General features: G+C 49.2%; 2 protein-coding genes and 1 pseudogene across 3 annotated transcripts in view; all 3 read right to left on the bottom strand.

The window, feature by feature from the left end:
* The window catches only part of LOC114507468 (GTPase IMAP family member 7-like), a 265,099-nt gene that overhangs the window by 47,658 nt on the left and 202,887 nt on the right, over window positions 1-14,554 (bottom strand). The window lies entirely within an intron of this gene.
* Window positions 1-14,554, bottom strand: part of LOC114507466 — a 199,746-nt pseudogene that overhangs the window by 21,403 nt on the left and 163,789 nt on the right.
* Window positions 5,176-14,554, bottom strand: part of LOC114507465 (GTPase IMAP family member 4-like) — a 658,105-nt gene continuing 648,726 nt past the window's right edge. Inside the window, exons 1-3 of one of the 2 annotated variants that reach the window (XM_036011024.1) lie at window positions 11,346-11,399; window positions 9,471-9,542; window positions 5,176-6,545 (exon numbers count right to left, since the gene is read on the bottom strand). In XM_036011024.1, coding sequence (XP_035866917.1) covers window positions 5,611-6,545; window positions 9,471-9,528 — 993 coding nt within the window. In that variant the 5' untranslated portion in view covers window positions 9,529-9,542; window positions 11,346-11,399 and the 3' untranslated portion in view covers window positions 5,176-5,610. Of the gene's footprint in view, window positions 6,546-9,470; window positions 9,543-11,345; window positions 11,400-14,554 lie in introns of those variants that run through there. The other variant, XM_036011025.1, reaches the window with a different exon arrangement.

Below are 14,554 nucleotides of genomic sequence, written 5' to 3'. Positions count from 1 at the left end.
CGGCTAAAACACTGTCCCACACACTGTGTCCCTGAAAGCTGCAGAAACTTCTGGTCCTACAAGCCCAGGAATCCTGCATCAAAAGGTCAGCCAAGCTAGGTTTCCTCTGAAGGATCTGCAAAGGGTCCTTCCTGGCTGGTTCCCAGCACTTCATGGCAGCTAGCAGTCCTTGGAGGACCTTGGCTTCTGGCAGCATTGATCAGGTGTCTTGTCTTCCACCTCTGACAAGGACAAAGCAGGATGTACCCTCCATGCTGAGCTTGGACACCCCTCAGCTGAACACTCCAGTCCATCCCTTACAAGCTCTTCCATCCACCCAGCAGCAGACAGGACTCCATGACTCTCCCTCACTCTGGAACACCTCCTCCCTTTCCTCTGGGGTCCAATGACAGGGCTCTCACCTTGATCTGCGGTCTCGCCTTTAACATTCAAATTCTTAGCACAGTCCCTCCAAGGCCACCTTCACCTTTGCTCCCATGTGCCTCAGAGTTCCTGCAGCTCCTGTCCATCTCCAAGTCCACAGCCACTGCCACAGGGTAGGTATTGTTTACAGCAGCACCCACTTCCAGGTACTGACCCCAACCCAGTGAATTAAATACCTCATGTTATATATTTTGGTATTATTATTGTCCTCATTATTGAATATATTGGTGGTGACCTTGGGAAACACAATGATACAAGTACCACGTGCACAATTCCACAGCATATCATCTGTACCCTGTGTTCACCACCCAAGTCATGTCTATGTCCATCACTCTTTAACCTCTTATGCTGTCCTCCACCTCCTCTTCCCACTCCCTTTGGCGATCACCACGCTGTTGTCTGTGTCCCTGAGGTTTTCCTGTTTCTTCTTTTTTTTTCAATCCCTCCACCCCAACCCCATGCAGCTCTACCATGACCCTCCATGGCTGTCAGACTGCTCTGTAGTTAATATCTCATTTTACCATTAGGAATGGGAGCGGTAGAAAGGTTAAGTTACCCACCCCGAAGAAAACCATGTCTGAATCCTGAGTGACAGATTGTAAACAGGACTTTGACCAGTCAGCTGACCATCACACTCACCCTTGCTATCTGCCTCCAGGATCCACAGGCTTTCCTTGTGTCGATCACCTGACAGTAATCTACCAATGGCAAAGTCCTACCAGGGCCCACCACCATGCACCCCCTCTCCAAACCCTGCTCCTGTGACCTGGCCTCTTTGGGCTCCTTTCCTACTTAAGCCAAGTAACTATTGTTGCTTTTTCCTGGTTTCCACTGACCTCAGGCTGTGTCCCCTGTCACTGAATCAGCCCCAGTGTCCCCACCAGACCAAGTATGGGAACCCACACAAACCCTCAGCCCATTCCCATTAGTTTCAGTTGACCATGAACTGAGTGAATAAATGCACTGGACGTTCACCTTGTGTTGTCCGACATCAGTATTTGTAGGTGTCAGTTCATCCTCCTGACACTCACATTGAACAAGGGGCTGCTCTGTCATCCCCGCCCCCACCTGCAAAACCACACTCACACCCAAGTGCAGAAAGACACACACACCCACTAGGGTGTGTGCCCACAGGAAGAGAGACCCCGAAGAACTGTCCCAATGTCACTGCAGGGGACATCTCCCCGGGGGAGTCTGTGTTGCTATCAGACCCCTTAGCAGCCTGAATGCAGAGGCTGCTGAAGCCCAAGGGAACTTGAACTACAGACTGGAGTCCCTGGGAGCCACAAGACCCTGAGGAGAGTCTGCTTCCCCAGAGGACTGTCCTCACTGACTGGCACACTCATAGGGTGGGGTGTGCTTTCTAATTCCAGGGTAAAACCAGAGGAATTAAGAGGGTTGGAGACTTTCATTTGACTCTCATAATAAAGGGCAGACAGGCCTTGGTGGGCTGAGCATTGGTGACGCCATGGCAGGCAAAGCGTCCTCCATGCTGTGCCGTGCAGATCCCGGAGGGTCAGTGCCAGGCCCAGGTAAAATGAGCCAGGTTGGCCTGCTCATCTCTGCACCCACACTTGCTCTGTCCTTGGGGTCTTCACCCTGAAACACAAACTCAAGCTCACCCCGGATCCTGCTGGGTCCCTGTGGTGTCCTCTGCTCGGTGCTTCACAGGCAGGGAGTCCCAGGTCACTCATACCCTCACATCACTGAAGAGATAGGTTAAAGGGGGGAAAAATCTGCAATACTTGAGCATGCAGTGAAAATGAAAGATCTCACATGAAGGCATCAAACAGTTGCCCATACAAGAAAGACATTTTTAATAATACAAAACAATAACTGATTTAAAATTTGCAATTTTCCAAGGTTGTTTTACAATTGACAGTATGTATTTGAATGCTACATAAAAAGTTTCAACCATAAATGCTGAAAGGCCCCACTAAGAGGGAGGACCACACTGACCAGCATCCACTGGCGACGTCCAGTGGAACGTCAGCTTCCCAACAATACTGACCCCAGAGCACCTGGTTCTCTCCAGCCACAGAGAAAAATAAAAACAAACCTCTGGATCTGCCCGGTGGTTTCATTGGTTGGAGCATCGTCCTGTACAGCAGAAGATTTTGGGTTTGATCCCCAGTGGGCACACAGGGGAGGCAACAGATGGATGCTCTCTCTCTCTCTCTCTCTCTCTCTCTCTCCCCCATAACCTCCACTTTCTCTAAAATCAATAAACACACCATCAGGTAAGGAATTTTTAAAAAATGTTCTGAATCCTACATCACAGAGAGGTAATGGCTGAAACATGCATATAGATTTCCCCTCCCTGCTGAGAACCCAACATTGCTGCCTTGGGTCAGGGGGGAAAAAAAACCCAGAAGGAAGAAGTAAACAATGTCCCTTCATCGACTGAAATGAAGGACACAGACAAAGCAAACAACAGCACTGAGGAAATTACATTTTTCATCTCAGTGCTCTAAGGAGCCCCAGTGCCCCAGGAGGCATCTGGACAGTGTGCGCGTCCTGGGGACCCTATAGGGGTTGCATTTTGATCAACCTTCCTCTCATCCTTTCCACTCCCCAACCAATCACACCAGGGGTTTGTTCCATTGCAGATTCCTCTTCTCCCATTGTTTACTTTTTCCACCTCCTCCCTCTGATGCTGTCCCCTCCAGACCCCCACAAGCAGTGACGCCTCTCCTGGGGAGGACTTGGGGTGAATCTGGTGGTCCAGCCCTGCTTGCACAAGTCTCCATCACATTCCTCCTCTTCCTCCTCTTTCCTCAGAGCAACCGTCTCCCTCCCCTCCCCACCATCTGCCACCTTTCCCAAGTGCTTTTCTTTACAGCTGTAGGGGAAGTGAGATATAAGACACCTGCCCAATAATATTATATGTCCTAAAGAATTCCCAAAATCTACGAAGAATGTTGTAAACTCAGGGAGGAAAATTCAACATGTGCTATAGGTTTGTTCAAATCTTTTGAACCTGTCAGATGAGAAATTGAATCGCCCTTTGGCACCAGTCCCTCATGGTGGGAGCATCTGCTTCAGACTGCAGGGGCAGACCCTGATGGGGACCAATCACCAATGGGCCGAAGAAGAATATTCCCTGGCCCCTTCCCTGTGATGCAGAGAACACGGCAGAATCACCTGTGGTGCCACGTGTAGGACAGAGGATTTAGCACAGCTGGATAGTCCATGTGAGAATTCACTTTCTAGCTGACCTTCCTATGGAAATGTCTCCATCTCATCCAAGACACCAATAGGACTCGCCTGTCAGATGCTGGTGTGCTTGGAACAAAGTGTTCATTTTCTTTCCTCCCCACTTTGTACCAAGTCCCTGGTGTCCACCAGACCCTCACAGAATATTCCTCCCATCACCCTTTGGAGAGTTGGTGAACCTTGGCTCAAGGAATACTTCCCCAGCACCAAGTCCTTGCTGCTCTTAGAAGAACTTTCTGGGCTCCTCCCCCCTGGTGCTTCCCTCTGGGATCTCAGTCATGTGCCACTGTCCTCTGTCCATTGTGTCCATGTCTTGCAGACCTGCAATTCAGTTCTGTGTCTGGCCCCACAGTAACAGCACATATGGAACTTTCTGTAGCCTTTAGCTTCGTCACTGAGATTTTGGAAGTCACTGGGATGGATCCCCCAGGCAGCACCAGGCATTACTGTACCAAGCTGATGGCTTTCCATCTGGAAGGAGGAAGGGCTTATCCTACAACCCAAGAGGGAGAGACACTTCATAAATTATCCCCTTCTGTAAAAGCCAAAGCAGTCAGTGTCTTTCAGGATATGAAATCATTTCTTACTATTATGTTTACTCTTCAAAAAAAGGAATGAGACCATCCTCTCTCCATTTTGGCCAGTGGTCACTGGACCTGACCTGCACTGTGGTCCCTTGGTTCATTCTCTGGGCAGACCACGGAAGTTCCCTTTGGGTGTGTGACCACCAGGACGTGCAGGTTGAACACGGAAATGTGCTTTGGGAAATCCTAGAAGTTACTTGGGTAGGAGTCCACAGGAGAGAAGGGATAGATTTGTACTACTGTTATCCATATGTTGAAGGGATCTTATTTGTAACCAGGAAATCTGCAAAGGTCTCAGAAACCCTGGTTACATGTAATTTCTACAGGCAGCTAATGAGGGAATCCAAGAAGAATGTGGTTGCTGATGAGCAGAGGGGTTAAAAACAGGGAGAGGCCTCTTAGAGAGTTGACAGGTCAAGCTCTAGAGTCATCTTGAACTTTTATCAAAAAGTTAAATTCATCCCTGTGCTCTTTGAAGTAGCAGTGACCTCTTCTAAGGTAACAGATTTCCAGTTTTGCACACATATGAGAGAAGAAAAAAGTTTTATTATAGTAACAGCAAGCAAACAATTCAGGGGGTGGGGCAGCAGTGTGAGGACCACCCTCCCAGGAGGGAGTCATCATGGTGAAGGGAGATGGAGGCACAGTGGCAACAGTTGGCTTCCCAAGAAAAGGAGAGGACTAGTCATTCAGCAACATGCTCGAGTTGAGACTGGTCACAGAGTTTCTACAGAAACATCTGAATACTCCAAACGATGCTCTCTTGCCTGTTGAATCTGTGTCTTTTACCTTTTCTGCCATTTTACTTCACTGAGTTCTGATATCTGTTTTTCAGACCAGTCTTTGTACTGCAGTGGGCCAATGATAAGGAACAATTTTAGTCCTTTCATAAAAATGTAATTCAACAAGTTCATGTTCATCAGAAAAAAACTCTATAGGCATCTCTACTTATAGATTACTTCATTGATTTCACTAACCACATGGGTGAAATAATCCTGGAGGCTGTAGAGGCAAAAATGAGGAGTAGAAGCACAGAGATTATCTGCCAATCTACAAAGAATCTGGAGGAAAAGGGTTACTGGGGATAAACAGAGCAAGCTGGGGGTCCCCAAGTTTGGCCTCCTCCATTCCTTTCTGTGTGTCTGAGAAAGAGTTCAGGCCACAGGGGGCATCCGTACATTCTGCTGTGGAGTTTTACAGAGTGGGCACGTGTCCCTCCCCAGTGAAGTCAATCAAATGCCCACCAATGGCCAACAGTGAACTTTCCCACCCTCCCTAGTCTTGAGAGCCTGAGGGACACAAACAGGGAGCTCTGACTTTGGGGAATGAGTTCTGTGGGGAAGGAGCCCCTGAAAATATGCAGGAAATAGAGACAGGTTTTCATTTTTTATTCAGAAAATCTGAACAGCCTTGTAAAATTCAGCCTAGCACTTTTCAAAGCTCCCATGATGATGTCAAGTATCTTATTCTGATGCTCCACTTCACCCCTGGCATTTCGTTGCCTAGAAACATAGTGCTTTTCCCTTTCTGCCAGCACCCTCTCCATTTCTGCCTTTCTCTTTTCCCACTCCAGGCTATCAGCCAGGTTTCTCATTTTCTCCTCATACTCCTCTCTTATCTGCTTCTTCTCCCTCTCCAGCTCAGCTCTGCACTGCTCTTCTATCACTCGGATCTGTTTCTGAATCTCCTCCTCAGCCCTTTGGTACATCTCGTTAGTGTAGAATCCCCCCTCGTTCTCCATCACCATGCGCTGGACCAGGTCCAGCAGCCGTGCCCTCTGGGCCTCCTGCTCAGCCCCTGTTGCCTTATTGTTGAACAGACAGTGGCGATCCCTGGACTCCTTCATCAGATCCTGAATGAATTTTGGGGCTTCCTTTATGTAATCACAGAACTCCTCGTTGTCCAAGTCATCCTTCCGGGTGAATAAGAGAATCATGAATCTCCTAGCTGTGGCACCAAACATCATCAGCACCTTTTGTGTGGCCTCTTGCTGTTCCTTTGTGTACTGGCCCAGTGGGACCACCAGGAGCAGTGCATGAGGCCCTGGGGATGTCAGGAGGATGCAACGAGCAATCTCCTTTTGTGTGTCAGCATCTGGCACCTCGGTGTCAAAAAGGCCAGGTGTGTCCACGACCACAATTTCTCTCCCAGTCCAGGTGTTACTCCCTTTCTCACAGACCTTGGTGATGGATTTTGCTGCGATGGTGGAATGAAACGCTTTCTTTCCAAGGATGCTGTTCCCTGTGGCACTTTTTCCAGCTCCAGTCTTACCCACTAAGACTAGTCTCAGTTGTGACTCTCTGGGGTCTTGGTTTCCAAGCCCTGGGACATCAGGAAACAAAAGCCACAGTGTGAGGATTGACCTCCAGCATTTCCCCTGCAGGACCCACACCCAGCTGTGCCCATCTCTGTTGTCTGATCAGGTCCTGTCCCATGAGCAACCCCTCCACTCACAGAAGCTCTGAGGAAGCCCTAGGCCCCATGTTCCTGCTACAGGACTTGGGGAACCCTGGGCATGTCTCCAGAGTCCCTTGGGTTGCTCACTCTGACCTTTGGCAGCTTAGGGCCCATGGAGGAGGGCACCCAAGGGTGTGAGTGAGAACTCTGAGCCACTGTAGTAGCTGTCCCTCCTAAGCCAAGGCAGCAAGTGACACAAAAGCTGACTGTGGGACATCACGGCAGAAGATCCCCTAACCCCCACATCATATTCAAGAGGAAACTTTTCTTCTACCTGTAAAGAAGCCAGGGAGGGGGGCGATTCAGGCCCTCCCTCCTTGCACAGGTGAGCTGGGCACCTGGGCAGAAAGAAGGAGTGTCCCCTTATATGTCACATATGCAGCCCTCCCGTCAGGGACTGTGACCCACAGAAACACAAAACACCTTCCTTAAAATTACAACTTGTGTAGAAATCCAATGACCTTTTCCTATATTAAATTAACATGTTGAAGACTTACAACTAGAAAGTATTGATAATTCCCTGGAGTTGCTATAAATAAAATCCCTTGATACCTAAATAATAATAATAATAATAATAATAACAACAACTACTACTCATACAGATTAGCATCAGTAAAATTACACTTTCTTAGGCTCACTTGGTTAGGTGCACCTACCTCCTAGGAAACTTGGAGGTTAATTACAGAACACTATAGCCTACCAACCGAACAATGTTTTCGAAATAACTCCAAGACCACTGACGACCACAGCTGAGGGCCTGTTTTCCCAAGAAAGAACATCCTCCAGTGCAGCCCTTGTGTGAGACAGAGGCCTGTGGAGGGACCCTGTACCACAGCCACTGTCTTTGCTCCATGCCAGTCACACCGATGACATTAGAGACACGAGTAATGACTGAATTTCACTTTCACAGAAATCATCACCATCACCCAGGCCCTCAGACCAAAAGTCTAGAAATCCCCCTTGATTCCTCTCTTCCCTTTGCTTTCCAGATCCAACCCACCAGCACGTTCTCTTGCCTCCATCCACAATCTGACTGCTTCTCTCCAGGTAGAAGACCATCATACCATCCCAACCTACATCACCATCCATGCCTCAGCTGTCCCCCGAGTGGCCTCTTTACTTCCAGTAGGCCCCCTTCTGCCTATTCTGTAACTGGAATAATTTTTTAAAATATCCATCAAACAGAGGAGAGATTTGGCAGAACCCCCAACTCTGGCTTCCACAAGATCAGCAGTGATTCCCCATCTTCCACACACTCTGTGGGGAAGCTGTAGCTCACCCAGGGAGTAGCCAAACCTCCCCTGAGGGTGAGTTTCCCACATTTGATAACCAGCATCCTGGGATGAGAGGGTAAGTTTCCAGAAGCTGAGAACACGGGACACAGGATGGCTACCAACAAGGGGAATGTGGGTGGGAGTTCAGATCACTGTGCCATTAGCATCGCAGTGGAAGACACCACCTAAGGACACCCTGAGGGCATCAGCTGTCACCACACAGGGAGTGGGAAAATCCTGGGAGGTGAGACAAAAGGCCACCACAGGCCAGCTCCACCCTGGAGCAGTTTGCCAATGCTGAGGGCACATGGCGATCTACGTGAGAGTGCTGCTGTGGCCATACGTGTTCTCTTCTGGGATATGTGCCTCTTTGGGATGTGCATCTGTAGCTACATCCGTGAATGCTGACTCCATTTCCCACCCCTTGAATCTGAGTGTTTGAGTGACTTGTTCTGGACAAGAAGGCAGTAGGAGCATGAATCCAGAGTGGGTCCTAAAAGTGTGGACACGCAGGGCTGGCTGTCTCCTTCTGCCCCGCAGAGCCCTGCAGCTGTCTTGGGAATAGGCTGGACTTGCCTGCTCAGTGATGAAGGATGCAGGACCACTTATCACCATCAGCCTGGCCTGCATGAGAGTGTACTGACTACCAGACACATCTATGGGGCTACCCAATCCCAAATTATCCAGTTGCTGAATATTGAGATCATCATGCCAGATGAAATAAGGCACGTGAAGAAAGGACAAGAGCCATATGAATCCACTCACATGTGGAATATAAAATAGGAAGCCACAGGTGAAAAAACAAAACAAACTCATGGACACAGACAGCAGTGTGGTGGTAACCAGAAGGAAAGGAAGGTGGGGGGGGATGAACAGGGTAAAGGGGGTCAAATGTGTGGTGATGGGAGAAGACAAGGCTTTGGTGGTGAGCACATGATGCAGTACATGGATGATGGGCGATAGGATTGTACACCTGAACCTTATATAGTGCTAGTAACCAACGTTAGCCCATTACATTTAATTAAAAAAAAAAAAAGATTATTCAATTCTATACTGAACTACTAACTTACCACTGTGTACATGAGCATGTCTGACCGAGATGATAGGAACCTACCATCTGAATCAATAGGAACCTGAATAAAAACTCAATTACTCTCATGTTCTTTCTTCCCAACCCTCTCTGAGGCTGAAGAGAGGGACAGAGAAAAACCCAGAGAGGCTACAGCTGGCCCTACTAGTGTGTGCGCATGTCAGGAAGTAGGAGACAAGAACCCTCATCAAGCCTGGATCACTCAGGACACTGTAACCTCTCTTCCTCTGAGCAGTGATGCCATATCAGGAGGGGCCAGGGTGGAGGGTCGAAGGGAAAGAAAGAGCAAAGTCGATGGAGACAAAATGAGAAGTGGGGTTGGGGGTATTTGGGTCTTGCTCAGTTGGGGAGTAGGAGATAGGACAGGAGAGCCCCTGCCAGGTCCCCTCCTTCAGCCTGGCCTGGGGAGCCCGAGCCCCCTCTCACCATGGCTGGTCCCAGGTTCGCTGATGCTGAAACTCGAGCTGTGCAATGGAGCTGCCATTGTCGTGTGAGGTCCTGTGGGTAAGAAACAACTCATTTCAGGGAAATGGAGAGTAACTGCAAACCGAGCCTCCTGTAGCCAGCAGCCCCTTCCTCCCTTAGACTGGCTACTTGATTTCCCCTCCTTCCCAGCACTTCTGCTCCACTCCCCTGGTCAGTCTCCTTTCTGCTTCCTGCTCTTCCTCTGCACAAACATACAGGCTTCAGGTGCCCCCTCAGCTGGGCTTCCGGGCACTGGACACCCTTCCCCCATCCCCTCAGTAACTTGTTGTTCTAACCTCCATTTGAACTTTATCTGTAGCTTAGACCCTCCCCAGAGCTCTGAACTTTCATATCCCTCTCAGCCTCTCCACTGAGCAAGTTCATAGGCATCTCACACAGAACTGGCCACAGGAAACCCTTGACCTCCCTGCTCTCCAGCAGGTCCTGCCTCAGGTCATGGGGGTGATCCCATTCCCCTCCCCCTCCTTCAATGGATGGCCTCAGCCTTCAGCCCAGGGCTCGTGCAGAGTCATGGGATCATCTACAGCAAGTTTCTCCTTAGTTTTGCTCATCCATCCCACGGACTTGACCTCCAAAACATGTAGAATTGTCCCTGCTCCCACCACAGATGTAGTCAGGCCACTGGGACTGGTTTCCCAGTCACAGCCCCTAACCAATCATCTCATCTTCAGTCCTGCTTCACCTGTACAATCGGACTATTTTTAAAACTACACCTTGATTATTTTCTCCAACACCTCTCCCCCCAACAGCGTCACCACCCACAGGAGAGCTGCACTGAGGTCCCCTAGCCACTGGCTCTCCCAGTGTTCCCGGGGGTACCCATGGAGCTCAGATCTCAGTCGGGAGTTCTGCATCTGCTGTCTCTACTCTGCCCTGGTCAGTTGGAAGCTTCGTGACGATGGACCCTCCAGGGCAGTGTCCAGTCTTGTATTCCCTTATTATCTGGGACAAGCACATTACTGGACACAGAGTTCTTCACAACACATGTTTGTTAAATAAATAAATTGATCAAAACTCCCTCTGCCTCTTGCTTCCTTGATGTTCAGCCTATATCTGAGAAAAAGGTTACCCTTTCTTTATTTATCAATGCTTAGTGTCACAGGAGCATGGTATTTCATTGTAAATATTTTGTCTCCTTTCTGCCTACACACCTTTGGCAGTGGGGAGAGCCATTTCAAGAACTGGGAGTGGAGGGGACCTTGCCTGAGACAGGCTGAAAATGTGAGTTGGGAAGGGCAGGCTTCTCTGACAGGAGCCATCGAATACACACTTGAAACACAGTTAGAAAGACAGACACTCCTTTGGAAAGAAGACTTATGTATTTATCCCTTACAGCTAGGGAATAGAAAGCCCCTCCTTGCAAACTGAGAAGAGAAACCCAGCACTTTGAGAAATCAGCTTTGGCCACAAAGTCACAGTTGGTCCTGGGTGTGGCAGCCCTGCTTCTGATGCCTCCCTCACCCACCAGCTGCCCTCAGAGCCCAATCTGCCCGCTCACCCAGCTCCATCCCAGAAAGCTTCAAGTTTATATATAATTTCCATTAAGTGGTGAAGTGCATCACTTATTTGTACAAATATCCTCTGAACAGCAAACCTGTAAGAGTGGCTAATGTGCAGGGCTCAGCCTTTACAGCAGGTCACAGCCCGAAGTCAGTCAGCAGAGACAGGACACAGAAAGCAAGGAGAAACCTGCACTGAGAGCAAGTCTGATGGGAGGTTTAACTCGGATCCCGGGGGAGGGGACTCCGATGCTCCACACCCCACATTTCCCTGGCACTCCCCCCTACACATACACAATCACCCACATTCCTCTACCTGCAAAATCTGCGTCCTGCTTCGGTTTCTGACTTTGAGGGCTGAGCTAAGTGAGGACACTGAGGACCAGGAAGAGGAGAGAGGAGGTGAGGGGAGGGGCTGTCCCCACTGACCCATGGGAGAGGGCTCTGCACAGAAAGTAGGCTGTACCACAAGCGCTGTGCTGGAGACAGAGAAGGCCGCCCCGTGCTGTCCACAGGGTCAGCCCGGCAGGAGGATGTGACCCGTGTGAGCGTTTGTGCCATCAGTGCAGGAGCCCTGGTGTGTGAGGCAAAGAGGGACTGACAGGAAGGGAAAGACGAACAGCACTGCAGTCGTGGTGGGGTACTGCAGCCCACTGGCATCAACGACAGGTCTTGCAGTCAGAAATCCCACAGGGAAACAGCAGCCCTCCAGGATGCGCTGGCCCCCATGAATGTAATGCATGTGTCCAGAGCACCTCACCCGGGGGCAACAGAACTCACAGTTTTTCCCAAAGCACATGGAACGTTTTCTTGGATAGCCCACAGTCTGGAACACAAAGCAAGTCTTAATAAATTTAAGATAATTGCAATCATAACAAAAATCTCCTCTGACTGCCATAGTTTGAAACTAGAAATCAAGAACAACAACAAAAAAAAACCCACCGGAAAAGCACACAAATACACAGAGACTGAATAACAGGCTACTAAAGAATAAATGGGCTAACGATGAGATTAAGGAAGAAATCAAACAATACCCCAAGACAAATGCAAGTGAAAACACAACAACCCAAAATTTATGGGACACAGCAAGAGCAGTTCTAACACGAAAGTTCATAGTGTTACAGGCCCACCCCAAGAAGCAAGAAAAATCTCGGTGCCCTCTGGAGAGCCCACCTGAGCCCTCCTTTCAGCCTGGAGCCCCTCAGAGGTCCTCCAGGGCAACTTTGGCCCACCATTGCCTCGCTCCGATGTTTACCGCTTGGAGGACCCTGGTCCCACACTGTCCACTCTCTTGGATGTGCGGGCCCCTCTCAAATGTCCAAATAAACTGCAGGGAGTCTTCTTGAAAAGTGCAGAGGAAAAGTCAGGCACTGGTCCAGAGTGAGACGGCATCAACACGTGAACAAATTACTTAAGAAGTAAGTGCTTTTCTCATGATAACGCACATATGAGACTTGGAGTGTGCAAAAAAGATATGTGAACAGTGGCCATATTTCATACCTTTTTAAAAATGTAAAATGTGCCCTGGCTAGTGTGGCTCAGTGGATTGAACACCAGCCTGCAACCAAAAAGTCACCGGTTCCACTCCCAGTCAGGGCACATCCCTGGGTTGCCAGCCAGGTCCTCTGTTGGGTGCGCTCAGGAGGCAACTACACACTGATGTTTCTCTCCCTCTCTCCTTCCCTTCCCATCTCTCTAAAAGTATATAAATAAAATATTTTTTAAAGAAGGTATGTGCATCCCTATGTTCACTGCAACTTTATTCATGGTAGCCAAGACATGGAAACAACCTAAGTGCCCTCTGATGTCTGACTGCACAAGGACACTGTGGCACATGCACTTGATGGAACATGCTCAGCCACAGGAAGGATGGAATACTGCCATTTGCAACAACGTGCATGGATGTTGAGAGAACTGTGCCAAGCAAAATGAGTCAGAGGCAAAAGGACAAAAAGCTTATAATTTCACTCAAAGGTGGGATACCAAACAGTGAGCAACAGGAGAACAAACAGGAAAAACAGACAAAGAAATCCTCACAGATACAACAATTTGGAGGTTACAAGAGGGGATGTGGGGAGGGGGAAGAGAGAAGAGGGGAAAGGGCTCAAACACACGATGATGGAAGAGGACTTGACTTTGGGTGGTGAGCATACAATTGAATATGCAGAACACGTGAGGGGCTGAGACACTGACTCAGAGCCTAGGCCTCAGATCCGGAGCAGGAGGTGCTGACAATTTTCTGCAGCATGAGCACTTGTTGAGCCCTTTGTTGACTCCAAATCCCAGTTTAGAAAGAATCTTAGAAAATCAACATGCCTTTTAGGAGGAAGAACTTGAGCACTGTTGGTGTAGGCACTCTGTTATTCACATGTATTTATAAACATAGATGAGACTGCTCTTATTCTTTTCTTTTTTAAAAGATTTATTTATTTGTTTATTTTTAGACAGGGGAGAAGGGAGGGAGAAAGAGAGGAAGAGAAACATGAACATATACTTGCCTGTCACACACCCCTACTAGGGACCTGGCCCACAACCCAGGCATGTGTCCTGACTGGGAATCAAAGCGGTGACCTGCTGGTTCGCTCAGGCCGGTGTAAGATCCACCAAGCCACACCAGACAGGGCAAGACTGCTGTTTTAAAAACACATGTTGGTTTGAAACCTCCCAGGAGTAATCTGAAGCCAGGCTTCCCATGGTATGGGGAGAGACCCTGGATAGCAGCAGACCACTGCAGATGGAAGGTGGCTGGTTAATGAGCCAGGGAACTTACAAGGCTTGTCGTGGGTGGTCCCCAAGACAAATATTTTGTGCACCTGCAAGATCTGAAAAGTGTATATAGGTCCCTTGGCTGGGCTTAGTCACCTACACCATCCAGATGGTCTCAAAAACATGTCACTCTCCCAAGGCTGTGTCCCTGATGCAGCTCTTGGGAAGCTGCCACACATTCTGAGGATGGGTTGAGGGGGCAGGGATCTGGCATCTACCCTTCAGGTCAACTGGAGGTCACATTCTCCCCATGACCTCCCTAGTATAACAGACACGGTGGATTCACCACTCCACACCCAGAGCCAAAGGGACACAAGTCTTGGTGGAAGAAACAGGTCTACTTTCACAAGTGACAAGTGAAGGACACAGAGGAATGATTTCCAAAGCTCTGCCTCTCCCAGAAGAGGCTCCACCTTCACCAATACCCGAGATCCTGGCAGTTCCAGGCTGAGCCCCTCTTTGCAGCTGACTCACCCATCAGTCATGTCCCAGGTCGAGCTCCTCCCATTTCAGCTCCTCTGCTCAACACAGTGCGACAATTTAGTGTCTAGGAGGAAGTGCCCAAGCTGAGACCCTTGTCCCACCTGTCACTGGTACCCCACCCTGCTGGCCACCCTCACAACTTCACATGCCTCCCTCCTTCTGCAGTGGGCCCTGAGAGGGCAGAAGGAGCTTCACGAGCTCCAAGGTGGCCTATTTGGTGGCTGCTCTCACAGATGCCACAGCACCACTGCAGTGCCACGTGAGAGAAAACACAGG

This window comes from Phyllostomus discolor, chromosome 10 (assembly GCF_004126475.2).
Source record: "Phyllostomus discolor isolate MPI-MPIP mPhyDis1 chromosome 10, mPhyDis1.pri.v3, whole genome shotgun sequence".
Taxonomy (NCBI): Eukaryota; Metazoa; Chordata; class Mammalia; order Chiroptera; family Phyllostomidae; genus Phyllostomus; species Phyllostomus discolor.
Note: the sequence above shows the minus strand (reverse complement) of the source record. Positions and strands in the feature narration are given on the sequence as shown.